The 23,339-nt window shown below is 55.2% G+C and overlaps 1 protein-coding gene across 1 annotated transcript in view; it reads right to left on the bottom strand.

The window, feature by feature from the left end:
* Positions 1–19,619, bottom strand: part of NHSL2 (NHS like 2) — a 180,380-nt gene extending 160,761 nt beyond the window's left edge. Inside the window, exon 1 of the mRNA XM_032773778.2 lies at positions 19,554–19,619. Coding sequence (XP_032629669.2) covers positions 19,554–19,605 — 52 coding nt within the window. The 5' untranslated portion in view covers positions 19,606–19,619. The remainder of the gene's footprint in view (positions 1–19,553) is intronic.
* Between the last annotated feature and the right edge of the window lie 3,720 nt (positions 19,620–23,339).

Raw genomic sequence — 23,339 nt, 5'->3', positions numbered from 1 at the left:
CACCTAGCGAACTGCAGATCACCGCAGCAAGAGAGCCCAGAGATGCATCTCCTGGGGAGGAAAAGGACTAGCCAGTATACAGGTGCCCGCTGAATCCTGGGGGCTAGAGTGGCGTGTGCCACAGGTGGCATATGTCCTCCCAGCATGGCCTCACAGCCTGGCTGACAGCCCCAGGCCCATGGCATTACCTTTGATCCGGTGCATGGATCCGCTTCCCGGTTCCGCGCTGCTGCTCGGGGGATTGGCAGTGAAAGGAAGGAGCAGCTTGGCTCAGTGTTGTGGCTCCATTCACCTGCTGCTCACAGCACAGACAAGTGAGCCTGGCTCCGCACGCAGAGAAGAGACAAGGGGGTGTGAGACAAGAGGGCTGGGGGCAGCATGGGGGGTGGCTGCAGTGGCTTGACTGCTGTAGGCCTTGGCAAACACACGCTGTGCTTCTCTAGTGCTGCACAGCAGGAACTGCAGACGCCCACACGAGGAGCGGGAAATAATGGCAGGTGAAGAAACATTCTGCCCAGGGATGGAGACATTCACACTCATTCTGCAGCATCACAGGGAGACTGGGTGACCCCAGGGACCCTCGCCCCTGCCCAGGGCTGGCGGCATGAACAGGAGGGTGGGGATCGGGCAGGGAGTTGTCTCTGGGCTGGCAGGAGAGATCTGGTTAGCCAGGGAATGGGGAGAGCCAGGCCTCAAACAGTCACCTTTGCTGCTTGTGCATAGTCCAGCCCTGGTGGAGTGGCTGCAGACCAGCCATGAGTGACTGCGGAGGGACAGCGTCTGGTGTGCGGGGTTGGTCAGGTAGGTGGCACAAGCCTGGGCTCAGAGGCTGGTGTCACCAATAATACCAGGGTGATGAGCTCACTGGGAGTTTTAGAAATCCTTTATCCACATCAAAAAACAAATATACAGCTCAGCACCGATGTGCATCTTCTCTGAAGAGGAACAAGGCTGGAATAGCATGGAGGGGACTATGGGTCAGGACTGAGGGGCACCTGAGGGGCAGAGCTGGGAGAGGGGGGAGAAGCCCAGGGCTGGTCCAGACCCCTTCTCATCCCATCCTTGTGCAGGTGGCTATGTCCATCCCAGCCCAGCGTCAATACCAGCAGGGCTTCTGTTGCCCTGGGAGCACTAGCTGTGGGTGGCATCTCTGTGCCTCCTGCCCATCCCACCCAGCAGTGGGACATGAGCAGCAGGTGGCGGCGAGACGCAGGGCTACACAGCCCCAGCCCCTTCCAGCCACTCTCCTGTGTTTACATGCCCAGCCTCAGCACATGGGGCCCGCAGGCCGGGTGCCATGGCAACCTACTGCCAGCTCTTCCCAAGGCTGCTCCAAGCAGCAGGCTCTGTGGCAGCGGGAGGGGGCAGCACTGCAGCCTGTGGGGACAGGACTCTGACAAGGGATGCCCTGCCAGCCCTTGTGGGGCCTGGGGGCCAAGCACAGCTGCCCCACGGGGCCCCTGGCTAGTGGGAATGGGGGTGTGCACAGGGCCACCTAGTTCAGTGATGAAATGCCCCTTTCTCTTGCTAGTTCATGGCATCAACATGCACGGTTTCTGATGTGCCCCGGCACCACGCTGCCGAAGTATGCCCACCCCTGGCACCATTCACACCGCGTCTCCCTGCCCATCCCCCCAGCACCACCCAGATAGCATGTTCTTGTCCACCCCCCAGGTCCGCCTAGACCGCGTATGCCTGCCTATCCCCACCACAACACTACCCAGATCATGTGTCCCTGCCCATCCCCCCCGTCCACTGAGACTGCGTGTCCCTGCCCATTCCCCACAACACTCAGATCCCATGTCCCTGCTCATCCCCTCCCCCCCAGCACCATCCAGATCACGTGTCCCTGCCCACCCCAGGCACTGCCCAGACCGTGCATCCCTGACCACCCCCCTGGCACCACCCAGACTGTATGGAAAAATCACAGAATGAGAGGGTTAGCAGGCACTGCAGGGGTCATCTAGCCTAGCCCCTGCCAAGATGCAGGATTTGTTGTGTCTAAACCATCCCTGACAGATGGCTCCAGCCACTTCTCAAAAACCTCAAGCAAAGGTGCCTCCATGACTGCTCACATGCCCACCCCTGGCACTTCCCAGACTGTGTGTCTCTGCCCACTCTCCTGCCCCAGCGCTGCCCAGACCGCACCTGTGAGCCCACCGTCATAGCGCTGGCCAGACCACATATGCCCATCTCTCCTGGCACTGCCCTGACCATGCATCTCTGCCCATACCCCCAGTGCTGCCCATGCACATGCCGACGCCCCGCCCTTCTCACAAAATAACACCCCCGGCTCTCCCCACTCCAGATGTATCTGCTGCAAACACTGCCCTGAAATCTGTCTGTCCTCGCCCAGTGAAGCCCCTGGAGGGCCCTAGCCACACGCCCTTCCTGGGTTGCAGAGGCTGTATTGCAGTCATGACTCCACGGTTACCACCTTGTTCCTGAACACAAACCCTGTTGGGCTCGGCCCTCACTGCAGCCTCCCTGTTGGGGCACCCTTGCCCTCTCCATGCCATGTAGGGCTCTGTGCCAGCTGCTCCCTTGCTTCATGGTTGCAGGGCTGGGACAGTCTCACTGAGCATCCCAGACAGGAAGGACTAAGCAGGACAGAGTTGCTTCCTTGGGGTAATGCCCAGGGCTCTGCACAGCCCCAAGCAATGGGGCTCCCAGCCCACCCCCGGAGATGCTGCTCCACAGACCTCGTTGCTGGACGCTCGCCATGCTGGCAGCCTGTATTTCGTCCAGCAGTTTAACCCCCTTCTGCCTAGCCTTGCCCTCTTGTGCCACCTCCCAAAGGTCTTTGTGGATCCAGTGACCCCACCTCTCATTTGCCTGGCACTGGCGGAGGTGTCAGCTCAGCCCCCAGTGACAGGAGCTGGGAAACCCCCTCCCCGTTAGCAGCCAGGGACACCTCCCAGGAGCTGTAGCTCATTCAAGCGGCATTTCTTCCTTCCTCCTCACTGGATCCCGCAACCACGAGGCACGTGAGGCTGCCAGGGGAATCCCCCCCACCCAGCTGCAGCCTCCAGCCATCCCCAGCCCCGAAGGGCCCACAGCTGCTCCCATTCCCGGACTCTTAGCTCCAGTCCTGGGAGAACACAGGTTCAGCTCCCTCTCAAGGCCAGTGGGCCATTGCACTTAGCTGGCCTCTCCCTCCTGCTCTGCTCTAGGGACTTGGGCAGCGAGTTGGGAGCCAGGCACCTGCTAGCTCCTCTGCATGGGAGCCAGGCCAGCCCTGTCCCCTACAATTCACCTGTGACCCCCAGTGCCTCAGCCACAACTTCTCCCATTGCACCCCTTCTCTGCAGCCTGCCCTGGCCCCACACACAGCCACCAGGGCACATGCTCAGCACAACGGGATCTGGGCCTGGACGGTGCCCCTGGCCCTGCAGCAATCTACTGGGTTAACAGTGTCACGGAGTCCCCAGGCGATGCTTTGGAGCTGCTCCCCACTAAGCCAGTCAGGACTTTGGGAAGCCTCCTCTCCCTTGGAGCAGACTGTCTTCAGGTCAAGAAGCTCACACGACTTCACCTCCTGGGTTTCTCCTTGGAGCAGTCAGCATCCTCTGCCCCTCCATGCACTTCCCACAGTGAGTCCACCCAGGTGGGGTCCTGGGGAAGCCACAGGGTCCTACATCCCCACTTCGCAGTCAGATGTGACTCTCAGCCAGCCAGTAAAACAGACGTTTATTAGATGACCGGAACACGGTCTAAAACAGAGTTTGTAGGTACAGAGAACCGGACCCCTCAGCCGGGTCCATTCACTTCCTGTCCCCACCCAGCTCCAAACTGAAACCCCCTCCAGCCCCACCTTTCTGGCCTTTGTCTCTTTCCCAGGCCAGGAGGTCACCTGATCTCTTTGTTCTCCCACACTTTTAGCATCCTCTTGCAGGGGAGAAGGGCCTGGCCATTGGTTGCCAGGTGACAGAGGGTCAGCCAGAAACTGAGGCACCCACACAGTATTCAGAGGAAAGATTAAGAACAGTCCCACTTCATCACAGACAGTAACAATCACAGCCTGCCCACTGCCCTTATATGCAACCACCAGCCCTGCAGCTCCACTTGCCCCCATTCATTTCAGGATCCAGTTCAAAACTGTCCCCTGCCTCGCTGCCCTTAGCACACCTAGCACTGGCCTCCGCTCTGTCCCTCCCCTGGTGCAGGTGGTGCAAGAGCCTTCTCCTCCGCAGCACCTGGAGCAGACACCCCATCTGTGCTGTCTGAGGTTATGAGCCTGCTGTGTGTACTCACTGCTCCTCCCATGCTGCCAGGCTGGCGCCTGTGCCATAGATGCTACCTGGCCCTGGAGCTCCAGAGTACATGGGGGAACTGAGCTAGGGAGAGACCAGTCTGGATGCTCCTGTGGTGTTTGTCCTGAGGCCAGGCTCCTTCCCTTTGGCAGCTCTGGAGCTGGGCGCTGAGAGGCTGGTGAGAAGACCAGGGACCCTTGTCCAAGCAGAACTGATTCTCCCTCCTGGGGTGAGCCATGGCGCTGACGGCGAGGTCACATTGAGGCTCCCCCCACCCCACAGGTGAGACGGGGTACCCTCCTCCAGTGCTATCCTTGCTGCTGGCTGGAGCCTTGGCACTCATGGGACCACAGCCGCCGGAGAGATGAACACCCCAGGCCACGGGTACTGCTGGCCCATACTGGCTCCGTGAGCATAACCCGGCAAATGTTCCTGGCCCCTGGGCATACTACCCTGTCAGCAGCCCCTTCCCTCTGAGGGCAAGCGAGCCAAGCACTCTGTGTGGCACAGGCGGCGGCAGTGGTAGGGGGGCAGGGAAGAATCTACACTTCACCCACAAAACATCAGGGAATCTGGTGGCACCTTAAAGACTAACCGATTTATTTGAGTATAAGCTTTTGTGAGTAAAAAACCCCACTTCTAGTCTTTAAGCTGCCACCAGACTCCTCATTGTTTTTGTGGATACAGACTAACACAGCTACTCCTCTGATACTTCACCCCATGTTACTGATATCAGAAAGCTAGGCCACACAACACCCCTGGCCCTCTCCGTTGGATTTGCTCCCCAGCCACTATCAGGGAAACTAATGCTGGTAGGTCCGGTGCCACAAACCTTTCCTGTATCTGCCAAGCATGCAAGGCCCACCGGGAGCTTCCCAGCACTGTGCCCACCCAGGGATCTCTCTGCTGCGTGAAGAACTCACACCACCATCAGGAGGCAGCAGCTATCTCTCAGGTCTGCAGAGACAGGCAGGGGCAGGGACTACCCCGTGGAACTGACTAATCACTTCACTTGCTGCTATGAATTGGCTCTGATTGCCCCTCTCCTTGCCCCCCTGGGATCCCAGCATAGAGTGGAGAGGGGAGACAGTGCCCCAGAGGTGGCACAAAGGACATCCGCCCATGTTGATCCAGAGGGAATCGATCGGGACCAGTGGGAAGGTTGTTGAAGAGGTGACTTTACGTCAAAGTTGGCCCAAAGTTCTGGCAGAAGATGCTTTTGCAGAACCTCAGAACAAACCCTGTTTCCATGGGGGCAAGGGGATGTAACTGCAACAGAAATTTTACTAACCAGACCTTCCCCCACAACTCTCCCATTGCACGCCTGGGCTGGGCTCCCTAAAGTGAAACTGGCCAGAATACCAAGTGCGCTGACTGGACTATTTTCTCCCTTCCATCAGAATGCAAAAAGGCAGCAAACCACCTTAGCGGTGAAAGGTCAATGCTCCCCACTGCCTGCGTGCCCTGCGCTTCTACACACGAGGCCTGCACATGTCCCTCTGCACCAACTAGCAGTAGGGTACCTGCTAACAGGTGCCTTGTGGTTAGAGCACTAGCCTATGACAATTTCTGGCTCCTTCACAGGTTCCAGGACCAGACCCTGGAAGGTACAGGGGCACTGAACTTCTACTGATTTCACTGGGAGTTAGGTCCCTAAATACTTTGGGGATCTAGGCCTGAGTCTTTCTGGGCCTCCATCTCCCCATCCCCATAACAGCCTTGCCCTGAAGCACAGGTGTGTGTGGCTGTGAGGTTGACGGGGGCCATCTAAAGCACTGAAGATAAGGTAGATGGATTAGGATCTGTAATAAGGAGGAGCTTGTCACAGTTTCAGGGTTCACTGCACCATTGACCCCTCGCCCCCTGGTCTCCTTTGAGGGCACCTGCTTGAGGCTTCCCAGGTCTTGCTCCCTTTGGACTTGCAGCACCTCTGCACACCACTGTGACTTGCCAGCAGGTTGGAGGGTCCAAGCCCTGTGGTTCTTTTTCCAGGCCCATGGGCTATCACAGTGCATACCAGCTACAAACCAGCCTTCACAGAGCACACTGTCTTCATTCTTAGGGCAAAAGCATTATTGAGACAACATTTAAAAACAAGAAGAGAACCTCCGTGCATGCTAAAAGCTTACCAGCGGTTTCATAGAATCATAGAATATCAGGGTTGGAAGGGACCTCAGGGGGTCATCTAGTCCAACCCCCTGCTCAAAGCAGGACCAATTTCCAACTAAAATCATCTCAGCCAGGGCTTTGTCAAACCGAGCCTTAAAACCGCTAAGGAAGGAGATTCCACCACCTCCCTAGGTAACCCACTCCAGTGCTTCACCACCCACCTAGTGAAATAGTTTTTCCTATTTTCACCCCCAACGCCACCACAGGGCTCTGGTATGTGTCAGTCTTTCAAAAGAATTTGCCCCGTTGGTTACAAGTTCATGTCAGTTTATAGGTCAGGAACAATCTGACCTGGACAATACAGCTGGTTCTTTATCCAGTTTGGCTCTTTGATCTCCATGCTCTTGGCGCAGGTAATCACCAGTCAGTGGCTCTCTCCTCAGGGCATAGCTTCAAAAGGCTGGGGTTTTGCATAATTGGGGTTGTGTAATTTGCATTAACCACTCCCCAGGGATTCCCCAGGAAACCCACTTAGCACAGACCTTCCCCAAAGTGCAGGCACGTCCACTATGTTTCAGTCTAGTAGTTTTGAACAACTAACACTTGCCAGGTTTCACATCTGCTCTTTTTCAATTTCCCTGCTTTGTATTCTTGCTTGGATTACAGGTTTGAATCATTTAGAAACCAGAATAAATAGAGTTCAATACAAGCAGAGCAGCTGTTTAACTGCCTGTCAGGGATAATTCTCTAGGAGGCGTTATCTGCAACACTGTATGTAGGAACTTGTTTGATATCCTCATCTGATCTTTACCCTGATAGCATGCCTCTAAGGTATGTCTACACTGCAGCTGTGAGTGGGCTTCCTTGAACTTGTGCGTGCAAAAGGGCACCTGAGATTGCCCTTCCTTGCTCCGTGTGAAAGGACAGGAAGGGAGGGGCATCCGAAAGCAGGCAGGGTCCTGGCCCACAGACAATCAGTGACAGCAGCAGCAGGGCAGACTTGGCTGGGGTCAGCTCAGCAAAGCAGCGGGAGCAGCCAGGGCTCCGCTCACGGTTCCTTTGCTCTTCTCTGAGCATGCTGAGCTTGCAGTGCACTGACTCATCTGCACATGGGATTGGGCTGGACAGCTGCTTTCAGGGCCCACCCACCCAGCCACCCACCCGCTGGCCTCTCCCTCACAGCACCAGAGAATGCGCTTTGGCTTTCTCATAATGGAGGGGCAGGGAAAATTAACCTTGCGAGGCCGGGGCCCAGGAACATTCCTCCCGCAGAGGGGTGGTGGGAAGTAAGGAGCACAGGCAGAGCTGGGGGGCAGGACTGGAGTAGCAGGGAGAAGTGAGGAGCACAGGCAGAGTTGGGGGGCAGGACTGGAGTAGGAGGGGGAAGTGAGGAGCACAGGCAGAGCTGGGGGGCAGGACTGGTATAGCAGAGAGAAGTGAGTGGCACAGGCAGAGTTGGGGAGGCAGGACTGGAGTAGCGGGGGAAGTGAGGAGCACAGGCAGAGCTGGGGAGCAGGACTGGAGTAGCAGGGGGAAGTGAGGAGCACAGGCAGAGCTGAGGGGGCAGGACTGGAGTAGCAGGAGGAAGTGAGTGGCACAGGCAGAGCTAGGGGGTCAGGACTGGAGTTGCAGGGGGATTTGAGGAGCATAGGCAGAGCTGGGGGGCACGACTGGAGCAGCAGGGGGAATTGAGGAGCACAGGCAGAGCTGGGGGCAGGACTGGAATGGCAGGAGGAAGTAAAGAGCACAGGCAGAGCTGGGGGGCAGGAATGGAATAGCAGGGGGAAGTGAGCAGCGGGGTCAGGACTGGAATAGCAGGGGGAACTGAGGAGCACAGGCAGAGCTGGGGGGCAGGACTGGAACAGCAGGGAGAAGTGAGCGGCACAGGCAGAGTTGGGGGTGGGGGGCACGTCTGGAATCGCAGGGACGCTTCAAGCCGGGACTGAGGGACATCGGCAGAGCTCGGTTGGGCAGGAGCAGACCAGCAGGGGAGCTGTGCGGTGAGATGATAGTGTATGGGTAAGTTGGCACAGTGTTTGCCTGGGGTGTATTTGGCTCTGTTGTTAGTTATTCCAATGTCATTCATTCACTACACTCATTCCATTCCTTTTTTTAAAGAAAAGCCAATGACAGTGTTTTTGGGAAAGAATCTCCACGGACGCGCATTTACCAGCCACCTGGGTTCCAGCTAGGAGTGCCAATGGTAACCCATCCTGACTATCCCTGGCCTGGGGGCGCACACCCCGCAGGGCAAGGAGAGGCTGTCTCGCATGGCTGCTAGAGGATATTCCAGCCATTTTTGGGCATTGGAGCTAACCCCTCATTCTTGCTCTGCTTGTTTAAATGTTTGCTTCGAGGCCCAGCCTGGGAGGTCAGAGGGAAGCCAACACATCGCATATTTTCTACAAAACTGGTAAGCAGCTCATCTCTGCGAGCACAGACTGGAGTCTGCTCCTCCAGGGCTCCTAGGGACTGCTGCCTTTGGGTTTAAAGTGCTAGTCTGTGACAGTCTGTGTGCCCAGTCACTCCAGTGGGCATGGGGAGAGAGGGACAAACGGGTGCCTTGCTCTGCTGCTGGGATTCATGTTGCACAGCCAATGCCAAGGGACCCACATCTCAGCCTGCAGACCAGAACCTCAGCCAAGCAGGAACCCGCAGTAAAAGCACGAGAGCTTAAAGGCACTGTGCTTTTCTGAAAGGGTGAGTTCAGGCTGAAGGGCTGTCAATCAGACTGCAGCTTTTCAACTCAGCCAGTGCACAGCCCTCATTATGTTACAGCAGCCTCCATCAGACAAACTAGGCGCTGCAGGCTACTGGTTGGAGATAGTGTCAGAAGTCCTGAGTTCTAGTCCCACATCTAGCAGGCTTTGTCTAGGGCTCAAGAGCAAAGCACTGGGAGCCAGGACTCCTGGGTTCTGTTCCCAGCTCTGCTGTCAACAAGCATGACCCTGGGCAAGACTTTTAGCTTATCCGAGCCTTCGCTTCCCCACCTGTAAAGTGGATAGATTGAGAGGGCGGCTGAGATAACAAATGTCTGTAAACTGCTTTGAGATCACTGGGTAAGCAGTGCGAAGTCTCATTACTAAGCAACAGTAACAGTGACAGTAAAAACAAAGTCAGTGTCTTCTATCCTACAGTGGAACCAGTGTCACAGAGTCCCCGGGCGATGCTCTGGAACAGCTCCCCACGAAGCCAGTCAGGACTTTGGGGACCCTCCTGTTCCTTGGAGCAGACTGTCTGCAGGGCAAGAAGCTCACACGTTTTCACCTCCTGAGTTTCTACTTGGGGCATTCAGCATCCTCTGCCCCTCCGTGTGCTTCCCACACCGAGCCCACCCAGGAGGGGTCCTGGGGAAGCCACGGGTCCTACACCCCCACTTTGCAGTCAGACGTGACTCTTAGCCAGCCAGTAAAACAGAGGTTTATTCACTGACAGGAACAGGGTCTAAAACAGAGCCTGTAGATACAGCAAACCAGACCCCTCGGCTGGGTCCATTCTGGGGTCAGTGAGCCAGACCCCCAGGTCTGCACTTCACTCCTCGTCCCCAGGCAGCTCCAGACTAACACCCGCTCCAGCCCTCCTCTCTGTTCAGCTTCTTTCCCAGGCCAGGAGGTCACCTGACCTCTTTGTCTCCAACACCTTCAGCTGGCACCTTTGCAGAGGAGGGGCCCAGGCCATCGGTTGCTAGGAGACAGTGAGTCAGGCATTTAGGTACACTGGCCCTTTGCTCTGCAGCAATCACACACCCGTATTCCACCACCTAGATACTTAAGAACTGCATAGGGGACACTGAGGCACCAACACAGTATTCAGAGCAAACATTAAGAACAGTCCCAGTTCGTCACAACCAGTACCTGCCTTTTTGGAGTCTTTGGTTCTGATTAAATGCTTGGCCATCAGCTGCACAATTCTTTCCTCCTGCACCCATGTATCTATTCTGTCATTTCGATCTCTTAACTAATGGGCTGAATTCAAGCTCTGCAGTAGAACCCTGCTCTCCCATTTTGTGTTGAACAGTCATGATGGAGTGACAATGAGGCACACAAATGAAATCTTAAGTGCAGTTTCGAAACACACACATGCACTTCCATTCTGGACCAGGGTAACAAGATCCCATGGCTAAGAACATGAAATTGCCCAGATCACTGAAAACGACTCTGGAATCTCTCTGATCTGCCATATTATGGCTGCTAGTGGGGAATCCGAATTATGAGAAGGACACAGAGAGCCAAGCAGCCTCACAGGAAAGAGATAGAAGTATCTTTAGGGGAAGTGAAGAAGATAAAGTTTAGTATGAAACTGATCACGTGGAAAAGAGAGGGAGCCCTCTTGTGAAATCTCTGCATGGCTGATAAACAACCTGCTTTTTCACCAGTACTTGGGGATTGTTGTTTTACAGTTAGAGTTCTGCGGCATCTGGACAGAAACACGCATTGTATAACACCACAGAAATATCTGATTGTTCCCATATGGGATCAGATAAAAAACAGAGGATGTGACAAAAACTGACCACTAGAGATCTCAGGAGATTCTCCCAGAAACTAGAAGTGGAGCAAATGCCTGACTGAGCACGGAACTGAGTGTATGCAGGGCAAGATATATGAACTCCCGTCTCTCCTAGAGGTGGTTCTTTCCAGACCTGAGTGAGTGGGAGTGTACATGTGCTGGGAGGGTGGCCAGGAAGCTTAGAGGGCTGCCTGCCTTACTGTAGCTACACTGTGCATGGAGGACTTCATTCACTACAGCTGTCAATCAGCAGCTCACTCCAGCGCTCCCCTCATGACCCTAGTCCATGCAGGAAAGGGCACATACAGTGAGCTTCTAAACTCATTCCCCAAATGTTTCCCCTTTTGGGAATAGTGCACAGGCAGAGCAGAGGTGCACATTGGTGCATCATATGCAAAGATAAAAAGCCAGCTGTTTCGGTCCCCAGTGTATAAAGCCTTCGGTGGGTCACGGTGCAGAGAACAAAGTTCTCCTAAAACCCCCGTCTGTTGGGGCTGTAGGGCAGAGTGGGGTGCAAAATCTGCTCTTTAGCACAATGGAGCAAAAGCCGAAGGGCATGTTCCTTAGCTGCAAGGCTCCTGCTTCCTAAGAGAGTTCCAGGAAAATGACTTATCAAATAGATTAAGTGTCCACAGTACATGCCTTGGTGTAGTCCTATTGAAATCCCTGGTGCTATTCAAGTGTATCAGAACGTGGCCTAGGAAGATTGTTTCCTGTGTTTTTTGGAAGCAACAAATGTTCCTTCTACTCTGTTTTGAAAAGAGAACCCCTCACTTCCCACCCAGTGCTTCCTCCTCGAGATGGGACACTGGGATATAAAAGGAAGAGGCACATTTTGAAGATGGAAGGTTTTGCATTGCAATTAAACACCTTGGCCCGTGAGCTCATTACTAATTCAGGCAACTTGCAGACAGCAACACCGTCTTGTGTAAAGCATTTCTGGATGTCCTGGAACTCTCGCCTGTTCCTACTGCACTGCTGGGATGCTAGCAGAGTTACAGGCCGCCTTCCTCCTCTCTGGAAAGCATCCAGCAGCTAGATACCAAACGCTTGAGCTTTAGAAAAACAAACTGCCCAAACTAACATCAATAGAAATGTTTCCACGATTGAGGGTTTTTACTGAAATAAAAACAATGGGGAGAGGTTGGGATTTCAGTGCTCCCATCGGGTGACATAAATTCCCAGATACCTCAGCATCCTTCCAGAGAGTAGGAAGGAGTTACACCAGATTGACTAGGAACAGCCGGAGAAACTCACCACTCAGATTCCCTCTCCGGGCTGAGTGAAGTATGAAAACCAAGCAAACAGCCTCAGTGGTAAAAGTGACAGAGGATTTAGAAATTGTGAATGGAGATCAGGGAATGTGCACAGTGACTTGGACCCCTTCCGTTTGAACAGACTGAGTTAGTAACAACAGCAAGGAGATTGGACTAGTTCAGATCTATACTCTTTATCTTGTCAGCCTTAAGAAAGCAATCACATCACATCTGCAGACAAGGGATATTAACCCCCACCCTAAAGAGCAGCAGCTGCCTGGGTCCCACTGTACTTTCTGATTACATCACACACAGGACGTACACAGGGCTTTTATATTACAAGTTTGTTCCGAAAGAAACTCTGCCCCAAGAACCCTGTCTGATGCCCTGGGCGCTGCAACATCACATATAAAACCACAACAAGGCAGGAGTTAGAACAGGGGTCTCAAACTCAAATGTCCACGAGGGCCACATGAGGGCTAGTTCATTGGCCCAAGGGCTGCATCACTGACACCGCCCCCCCTCGCTGCCCTCGGCCCTGCCCCCGCTCTACCCCTTCCACGAGGTCCTGCCTCTTCCCACCCCTTCCCTGCCCCCATTCCAATCCCTTTCCTAAAGTCCTCACCCCAACTCCACCCCCTCCCTGCCCCCAGAGAGTGCGTGAGGGGTGTGGCAGTGGCTCAGGGCAGGGAGTTGGGGTGCAGGAGGGGTGTGGGATGCAGCAGGTGGCTCAGGGCAGGGGGTTGGGGTGTGGGGTGCAGCAGGGGGCTCAGGGCAGGGAGTTGGGGTACAGGAGGGGTGTAGGATGCGGCAGGGGCTCAGGACAGGGTGTTGGGGTGCAGCAGGGGGTTGAGGTTCAGGCAGGGGGCTCAGGGCAGGCGGTTGGAGTGCAGCAGGGGGTTGGGGTTCAGGCAGGGGGCTCAGGGCAGGGGATTAGGGTGCAGAAGGGGTGTGGGATGCAGCAGGGGGCTCAGGGCACGGGGTTGGGGTGTGGGGTGCAGCAGAGTGCTCAGGGCAAGGGGGCTCGGGTCAGGGAGTGGTGGGTGGGGTGCAGGAGGGCTTTGGGCTCTGGGGTGGCAGCGGTGCACACCGGGGCCAAGGCAGGCTGCCGGCCCCGGCCCCGCTCCGCTCCGGGAAGTAGCTGGAACCATGTCCCTGCGGCCCCTGGGGGAGCGGGGATGCAGGGCTCCACACCCCGCTTGCTGCACCTCCAGGTACCTCCCCCAAAGTTCCCATTGGCTGTGGTTCCCCGTTCCTGGCCAATGGGAGTGGTGAGTGAGCGGTGCCTGGAAGCCAGGGCTACACACAGCTGGAGCCCTCTGCTTTTTCCCCCCTCCCACCCTGCCCCGGCCGCAGGAACATGATGCCAGTTGCTTCAGGGAGTGGCACAGGGTTTGAGAGGGGCAATCCGCCATCGTTTGCCCATCCCTGGCTGGAGGTAGGCCGGGGGGGGGGCAGGGGCGGGCCACAGGAAATAGTCCCACGGGCCGCATGTGGCCTGCAGGACGCATGTTTGAGATCCCTGAGTTAGAGCATAAACCCTGTAAAGCAACAGCATTCTCCCTGCCCCCTCGCCCCACTCCTCCCCAGCTATGTGACTCATACAGTGCAACACCCCCAGCACACTCTGCCTTCTCCCCTGAAAGCCACCTTCCCTGCCCCCTCCCCCAACACCTGCTCAAATGGATGGGCTTGGCAGTGAGCCAGACAGACCTACAGACTGAGGCTATTTCAGACCCTGGGAGCCGGAGAACTCCAAAGGACGGGACCCTGGCAGAGAGTACTCTGCCTGCAGACACTGCCTGTTACAAGGGGATCGAGTTCAGTGGCCTCTGCTGCTGACAGCACTGCTTGGGGAGGGAGGCAGCTCCACTAGGCAGGTCCCAGGACACCTAGGGCTTCACAGATCAAACCCAGCAACTTAATCTCCAGCCAGAAGCCGGGAGGCAGCCCAGTGAGGATCACGGAGCATTGATAACACATGCAGCCCTGAGAGGTGCCGCAGAGCATGAAGGTGCTGCATTCCACACCGGTTCAAGGTTGTTGGATTGACCCCAAATGCAGCCACACCCAGAAGCATGAGGAGAGGTTAATAAAACTGGGAATTTTCAGCTTGGAAAAGAGATGACTAAGGGTGGATATGATAGAGGTCTATAAAATGACTGGTGTGGGGAAAGTAAATAAGGAAGTGTTATTTACTCCTTCTCATAACACAAGAAATAGAGGCCACCAAATTCAATTAATAGGCAGCAGTTTTAAAACAAAAGGAAGTATTTTTTCACAAAATGCACAGTCAATCTGTGGAACTCCTTGCCAGAGGATATTGTGAAGGTCAAGACTATAACAGGGTTCAAAAAAGAACTAGATACATTAATGGAGGATAGGTCCACCAATGGCTATTATCCAGAATGGGCAGAGATGGTGTCCCATGCTCTAAAGTGTCCCTAGCTCTGTTTGCCAGAAGCTGAGAATGGGTGACAGGGGATGGATCACTTGATGATTACTTGTTCTTTTCATTCCCTCTGGGGTACCTGGCATTGGCCATTGTCAGAAGACAGGATACTGGGCTAGATGGGCCTTTGGTCTGACCCAGTATGGCTGTTCTTATGTTCTAAGCATTGCACTAATCCGTCCCCAGGTGATAAAGGCCTGGGTCATGGGAGTAAGCCCCATCCATGAGAAATGGTTGCAACCTCCTGGAGGGACACAAGTGGTATAAGCCAAACTGGTCATGGCTATAACAATGATCATCCACCAGCAGGAGCGGATCCACCACCATGCACACATTATGCAGAAAGTGACATTGCACCTATGCTTGCAATTGGCTTGGCCTCACGACTGACACGCTGTGCGATTCTGACTTGGAGCGGCAGTGACTTGATGCTGACTGCAAAGCCAAGTGTGGTGATCAGAGCCAATCCAGAGACAGCCCGGTCATGACTTCACCCACCGTCTGAATATTCACCCCCAGAACTAGTGAGGGACAGTGCCACACACATACAGCTGCCAGCCCTCCTCCTCTCTCTCCAGTTTCCCACACTCCTGCCTGCTTCCCTGCTCCTCGCCCCAGTGAATGAAAGCCCAGTCAATGATCTTCCTCGTCCTCCTGCAGGCAGGGACACAGCAGCAGGTGCACAATCCCCAGGCGCCTTCCCTCTCTTGTCAGGCAGCTCTCCAGTACGACACTGGCAACCTCCACACCCAGCATCCCCACCCCAACCACTGAGGCTGCTCCAAGCTGGTCACCTGCCTTTACAGGAAGAAATTTTAAAAATAATCTTTTGGTTGGATGTGGCTGTTTTATGTTGATGCTGACAGGCTCCAGCACCACAGTCTGAAAATCTCCTCTGGCCCAAGCTGGGTTAGACTTCTAAACTCACAGGGCATCCTCTGCTCACCCTTGCCAGCTGGGGTCAATATCACCTGGTTGGCTGGAATTAAACGCAGCATATCACAGTTTTGATGCAAGAAATACTCAGTGAAATTCTCTGACCTGTGCTATGCAGGACATCATTTTAGATGACCACAATGGCCCTTAGCCTTAAAATCTATTAATCTATCAACACTTTGCCTCAGAGTTTGTACCCGAGATGAAGGATTTTTGGCCTTTGTCTCTGCTTGCTCTAGTAGCTTCTTTAATTATCACACTAGTGTCTGCAACACAAACGCGTCTCAAAGGCCAACTCTGAAAACTTTGGTTTGCTCTCTGCATACAGGAAACAAGCTGCAGGATCCTGGCAGCTACTTCCTCTGGCTCCATGCAGAGCGCTCCAACTTAGCAACAAACAGCACATGCAAGAGAATGCGGAAAACACAAGATGCACAGCCTTTGCCAAAAGAACTGATGAAAGTGCAGAGTCTGCAGAGGGAATGCTCTTGACACAATTTTAATAAGTATTTTCAAAGAAACCTTTACAAGCAAATCTCAAATGAGCGTATTTAAACTTCTCCAAAACACACTGCCCATTTCTGCCTCAGCGCAGACATTTGTGCCAAAACTTAGCATTTGAAAGTGAAAATAAAAGCACTACAAAAGCAAACCTGCCAGTACAGCTCCAATGCAGAGGTGATCAGATGGGGGCACAAAGGACAAAGAGGGTGCAGCTTGTCATTTTAAGAAGCAGCACAAGAGTCTAGCAAAAATCCATCCTTCTTAGTAGAAGAGAGCCCTTAGCTCAGGCCTGCACAATTCATAAAGTGGTGAGGGCCATATTACTTCAAAGAAAACAGCTGAGGGCCGAAACCCCCCCCAGCCCTGCCGAACTCCACCTATCACCGCTGGACCCACCCACCCAGCGCCACCCAGCTCCCCTGAAACACAACCCCACCCCAGCGCTACCAAAACCCTCCCTTGTGGAAACAATCCCCCCTCCCAGCACTGCCAAAACCCTCCCCCGTGGAAACAAACCCTCCTTCCCTAGTGCCACCCCACCGAAATAGCGGTATTGAACCTTGGTAATATCTTATAGCGGGCCCCTAAGGTAGTATAACTAAAGTAAAATAAAACTGTCTTTTTGCTAGAAGTAGAATAAGATCTTCCCGCCACTTTGTAATCAATTGCCCTGTTGAATGAATGAGGCGCGACTGTGGAAGGTGTGGAAGGCAAGCACCTCCAGACAGCTGCAACCCTTGGAGAGGGGATGAGAGCCAGACCAGATCAGTAGAACATGTCAGCCACTGGATCACCACTCACCTCCTCAGCTCCCCTCCCCCGCTGCCAGCTCACCTGGCCCCCTGCTTGCCTCCTTAGCCCTGCCCCCCACCCCGGCTCACCTACTCACCCCCAGCCACTGCCTGTCTGCTCGCCTCCTCACCCTCCACCGGCTCACCTGCCCCCCAACCACTGCCCGCTTGCTTGCCTCCTCAGCGCCCCCCGGCTCACCTGCCCCCCAACCACTGCCCGCTTGCTTGCCTCCTCAGCGCCCCCCCCCCCGGCTCACCTACTCACCCCCCCGGCTCACCTGCCCCCCTGTCTACTCACCCCCTGCCACTGCCCACCCACTTGCCTCCTCAGCCCCCCTGCCTCACTCGCTGCTTGCCTACTCACCCCACGTGGGCTGCACAGTGAGCCCACGTGGGCCGCATGTGGTCCCCAGGCCACATGTTGTGCAGGCCTGCCTTAGCTGAAGGTTGAATACCTAAAGATGGACACACCTTAGGGAGCCTTTGAAGAGAGTGATTTAGATTGGGTTTTGTTTAAGGGAGAAGTTTACCTCCATATCCCACACCAGGGCTTTGGGACAACCCGGGAAGTAACCTGCCCCACAAAATCCAGCCCAGGCTTTACGCTGCACCCAGTGCATGGCAGGACAAGGCTGCATGGATGCCCAGCAGTGCAGACAGAGCATTAACACTCAGAGCTATAATACACACCTTGCTGAGGAGTCACTAGCAGTGCTTTGATCTAAGGAGCAACCTGTACTGCGTTCATTTGACCAGCAGCCTGGGAAATGCCCAGTGTTTGGACAACTGTCAAAGAAAGGCAGGATTCAGGCTGCTGTCCTCAGCCCGCCCCCTACTAGGCCTTGCTCCTACACCGTGTGAGATGTGCCCGGGGTCCGGGGTCCTGGGTATGTTATGGGGCAGGACAGGTGCCGGATAGTGCCAGATCACCTACATGTCTCCCTCTTCCATGTAGCGAGACACTTGACATCACGTGAAGGCAGGCTGGGGACTGGATTTGGTGAGTGTAAGCCAAGCCGTGAATCGGAATCGTCAGTGTAAGTGTAGCAGTCACTCACTGAGATGGTGTTGCCAGCATGATGGATGGGTGCCAGGTGCTAGAGTGAGAGGCAGGCACATAGTCTGAGCATAGCGTGTACCTGTGCAAGGCCCAACACAGCTCCACTGCAGGTGGGGAAAGAGCAGATGGGGCTTCGCAGGCCCTGCCCCTCCTGGGGATGAGTGGCGGTGTCCTGCCAATCTCCCAGAAGAGGGTGTGTGGGTGTTCTGGGCGTGTGCCAGAGCACACAGCGGCTCTACATGGCCACCAACACACTAACAGAGAAACACTGGGCTCTATCCACTGCTCGCTCTGCTCCCAGCACCAGCAGCTTTGCCTGATTGCCCGGGCTAGGATGCCCCAGGGCTGCCTTGGGCAATGCTCTGTCATTGCACTCAGATTTTAGTAGGGCTACACTTGAGTCCTCAGGCGATTTCCTTCCCGGTGGGGCTGAACCAGGAGCTAAGGGTCCAGTCCTACCCCCACATAAATCATGGGGAGTTTTGCTACCTCCAGCACTGCCACTTCCTCTGCTCAGAAAACACCCATCAACGCCGGTGGTAACCAAGCCCCCCACCCCGGCTGTAGCAGAGCTTTCACTACAAAAAGGGGAAGGGTGAGAGACACAACTAAGCCCATTAGAGACTTTGCTATTGCTACTGATGCAGAAGGTGCTCAGGTACAACAGCAGGGGTGGGGAAATTATGGCATGGGAGCCATATCCGGCCCTTCAGACCTCTTAATCCAGCCCTCCAGCTCCAGGCAGGGAGCGTGGTCGGGCGCTTGCCCCACTCTGTGCGTGCCATGGCTCTGTGAGGCTCCCAAAAGCAGCAGCATGTTGTCCCAAGTAAATTCTTAGGAGAATCAGACAGAAACTTCAAGGAGCCCATTCCCCACAGGACAGCGGCCCATGGCAGCTCAGCAGGGATCTAGTTAGTACACAGAAATAATCATAAAGCCAGTTCCAGATGAAGGTGACATCAGGAGTAGCCCCTTCCTGGAGACCTGAACTGGATTGTGCAGTTGCTTTTAGCCACACCAGACAGTTCCAGTTTTTACATTCATCCCTTTACAAATTGAAGCAGGTTAAAAAATCTCAAAGCCACCAGAACATGCGCCAACAGAGTCTATGGGTGAAGCCAGGACCGGCCCAGGAAGCCTCACAAAGGGCTAAGTGCCAAGGCCCTGAGTGCTAGGTCTAGGGGACAAATGACAACCAGCCCCTCTCCAGGAGGCCACAGGTGTCCCCATCATGCTGCATGCAGCCTTACCTTTTCGGGCCCAGGCACACTCCTGCATCACCTCCTATCCCGTGCCCAGCACCATCAGGCTCAGCCATGCCCACGAGTCCTGCGCTCAGGGCAGCCACACATCAGCCCAGAGAACCTTCGGAGCATGGCCCCTTGGAAGCGGCTGTGTGGACCCAGCAAGACCCCGCACTCCAAGGGGCAGAGAGTGACAGAGCTGGGACACGAGCTGGGGGCAGCTCTGCCCAGCCAAGCTGAAAGAGAGACTCATTCCCCGGCCGAAGGAGAACCGAGGGGCGGCGGACGCGGGGCACTGGGAGAGGAGAGGGGAAGTTGTTTTAAAGGGAAACAGCTCCCGAGAGAGAGGAGGAAAGGTGAGCGGGGCCCGGGTCCGGGGCGGTGGCCGGGGAGGGGCTGTCGGAGGGCTGGGGGGAGGCGCAGGAGCCTCTCGGTCTCTTACCTTGCGCTCGGGGGTGAGGGCGCCCGTGCAGCAGCCCCTGCAGGCGGCTCATGCGGTGGCGCAGCCGGCCGGCCCGGCGCCCCAGCGCCAGCAGGTGCCCCTCGATCTCGCCGAGCAGCGCCAGCGAGTGGCCGCACAGGTCGGCGAGCTGGCGGAGCAGGGTGAGCGAGGCCAGGCTGCAGACGTCCCGCAGCTCGGCCAGTTGCAGCGCGGCACGCCTGGGGCAGAGACTGCGGGGCAGCACCGTGCGCCGGTAGAACGGCATGGTCGGAGCGCCGAAGCCCAGCGCAGCGCAGCACCCTGCCTGGCCCAGCCTCTGCGCGGCGTCCTGCGCTGCCTGTGCGCGGAGTGCGGAATCTAGGCTGCTCCGGCCGGCGGGGCTTCCCCGAGCCAACCTCGCGGCGAGGGAGGGGTGTGGGCTGGCTGTAGCGCCGGGCCTGTCAGGCCGCTCCCTCCCCCGGCGCCGGGCGCGGGGATACTTGGAGGCGCGGAGCCAGGGAGCCCCTGTGCCCGGGGGGTGGGGGGAGGTAGCGTTTGTGTCGCCCTTTGAGATCCGCGGAGACATGAGTGCTGTGCCCCCTGCGCCCCGGCCCAGCCCTGAGGTGGATGAGGCGCTTCCCAGCCTGGGACAGAGGCAAATGCCCGATCATGCAAGCCCCTGCAGCAGCAGCGCTCCGTCCCATGGAGCTCAAGCCAGCGAGGCTCCCTGGCTGTGCAAATGCCTTCAGGATCAGGCCCTCAGTAGGCAACTATCCTGCCCAGGGACGCAGCAGGCAGTGGCCCAGCTTGCAGGGGAAGTTTGCTTTACCAGGGCTTGACCTAGATGGCTGTCCCTGTCCCCTCCTCCAGCTCGCTCTCTCTCCAGAGCCCCCTACCCTGGTTCTAACATTGCTTTGGTGCTGTGCCAGATGCTACATGCAGCCAGCACCACAATGAAATTACAGGGACCCGATCCTGTGATACTTCCGTCCATAGTGCTTATTGTTGTGATGAGTCCCATTGATTTTGCCTGGTGGTGGCTGCAGGATCAGGCCCTACTAGAAGACCACACAGGAGGGTGACACAGTTCTTGCCTTGAAGGGCTCAGTAAAGAATAGCCACGGGGGTAACTAGGTGCCAGAAGGGAGGGGGATCAGATTTCTGTAACCCTGACTGGCTAGGAGCACTGTGTACAGGGCCATATGCTGCCATCTTTCCTCACACTGTCCTGAGCTCACTCTAGGGACAGACCCCCAGGAAGCAGGCCCCAGGGGAGTAGGGTCAGGCCCGGTGCCATAAGGAAGAGGGATTGGTGCAGAATCAGAGCACTCCTGTCATGGTATCCATGTGATTCCCTCCTTGGCGGTAAGTGATTTCTGCCTTCCTAGGGCTGTTTCCTTTCCAAGCATGGCTGTGTTCTGTGATGATACCAAGGAATCCGAAACAATATAAATAACATTTAAAAAACCCTCGGCAACACCTTTGGCCTCCCTTCCAGATCCCACAGTCCTGGGCTCCTTAGTGCACATCCTGTCAGGACAGCCTGATCCTGCAGCCATGCCTGGCCTTCGCCTTTGGCCTCCCTCACGTGTTCTAAATTCTTTCCTCTCCCTCCACTCTGGAGGGCATGTGCTGAGTGTGCTCCTGAATCCCTGGGCAGCCCTGCTTGGGTGGCCAGCACTAAGCTGAACCCACCTGGCTCCCTTTCCTGAACAGCTCCTTTCCCTTCTTTCTGTCCGTCTCAAGTTCTCTGTCGCTATCCTCTCTTTCTATAGGGCTCACCCTGCTCCCTGCAGATGCTGTGGAGGGGATGGGGAGAAGGCAGCTAGAGAACCCAGGCCTCACTCGTCCTAAAGGGAGCCACAGAGCCACTGAAGAGGGAGCAGTCAGGGGCCTTGCCCACTCTGAGGAAGGGACTATACTGAGGATGTAGCTGTTTGGCTCGTTGGGGAACGAGCTGCCCTGTCACATGTTGTGCGAGCAAACTCAGGAGCGATGAAACCTGTCGGGCTCCCTCCAGCACCCCTAATTCCCATCCACACCAGTGGGAGCTTGGGCTTGGCTGCCTTCACTAGCCAGGTGCCTGCGATCATGTCTCCTTCTAGTGACCGCTGCAGTGACATTACAGCTTATAGAAAAACTGCATGAGCATAAGACCATGGGGCCGGATGCGCTGCATCCGAGGGTGCTAAAGGAGTTAATGGATGTGATTGCGGAGCCATTGGTCATTATCTTTGAAAACTCATGGCGAATGGGGGAGGTCGCGAATGACTGGAAAAAGGCTAATTTAGTGCCCATCTTTAAAAAAGGGAAGAAGGAGGATCTGGGGAACTACAGGCCAGTCAGCCTCACCTCAGTCCCTGGAAAAATCATGGCGCAGGTCCTCAAAGAATCAATTCTGAAGCACTTAGAGGAGAGGAAAGTGATCAGAAACAGTCAGCATGGATTCACCAAGGGCAAGTCATGCCTGACTAACATAATTGCCTTCTATGAGGAGATAACTGGCTCTGTGGATGAGGGGAAAGCAGTGGACATGTTATTCCTTGACTTTAGCAAAGTTTTTGACACAGTCTCCGACAGTATTCTTGCTGGCAAGTTAAAGAAGTATGGGCTGGATGATTGGACTGTAAGGTGGATAGAAAGCTGGCTAGATAGTCGGGCTCAATGGGTAGTGATCAACGGCTCCATGTCTAGTTGGCAGCCGGTTTCAAGCAGAGTGCCCCAAGGGTTGGTCCTGGGGCCGGTTTTGTTCAATATCTTCATTAATGATCTGGAGGATGGCATGGATTGCACTCTCAGCAAGTTTGCAGATGACACTAAACTGGAAGGAGTGGTAGATACGCTGGAGGGTAGGGATAAATACAGAGGGACCTAGACAAATAGAGGACTGGGAGGTAATAAAGAACCTGATGAGGGTCAACAAGGACAGGTGCAGAGCCTGCACTTAGGACAGAAGAATCCCATGCACTGTTACAGACTAGACCGAATGGCTAGGAAGCAGTTCGCAGAAAAGACCTGGGGTTACAGTGGACGAAAAGCTGGATATGAGTCATAGTGTGCCCTTGTTGCCAAGAAGGCTAATTGGCATTTTGAGCTGTATAAGTAGGGGCATTGTCAGCAGATCGAGGGATTGATGACATTCCCTCTATTCGACGTCGATGAGGCCTCATCTGGAGTACTGTGTCCAGTTTTGGGTCCCACACTACAAGAAGGATGTGGAAAAATGGAAAGAGCCAGTGGAGGGCAACAAAAAATGATTAGGGGTGGAGCACATGACTTATGAGGAGAGACTGAAGGAACTGGGATTGTTAGTCTGCAGAAGAAAGATGAGGGGGATTTGATAGCTGCTTTCAACTACCTGAAAGGGGTTCCAAGAGGATGGATCTAGACTGCTCTCAGTGTACCCGATGACAGAACAAGGAGTAATGGTCTAAAGTGCAGTGGGGGAGGTCTCGGTTGGATATTAGGAAAAACTTTTTCACTCAGAGAGTGGTGAAGCACTGGAATGGGTTATCTAGGGAGGTGGTGGAATCTCCTTCCTTAGAGGTTTTTAAGGTCCAGCTTGACAAAGCCCTGGCTGGGATGAATTAGTTAAGATTTAGTCCTGCTTTGAGCAGGGGGTTGGACTAGATGAGCTCTTGAGGTCCCTTCCAACCCTGATATTCTATGATTCTATGACTGACACGGGAAGGAGAGAGCTCTGGGCGTGCAGGGCTTTTAATGCTGAAGGCCTCAGGTTTGCTCCTGCTGACCACCTACTAGCCAAGTCACAGCGCAGGCTGCCAGGAGCCATTGGAAAACACCTTT

This window comes from Chelonoidis abingdonii, chromosome 8, assembly GCF_003597395.2.
Source record: "Chelonoidis abingdonii isolate Lonesome George chromosome 8, CheloAbing_2.0, whole genome shotgun sequence".
NCBI classification, from domain to species: domain Eukaryota; kingdom Metazoa; phylum Chordata; order Testudines; family Testudinidae; genus Chelonoidis; species Chelonoidis abingdonii.
This window is presented reverse-complemented; position numbering and strand designations above follow the sequence as displayed.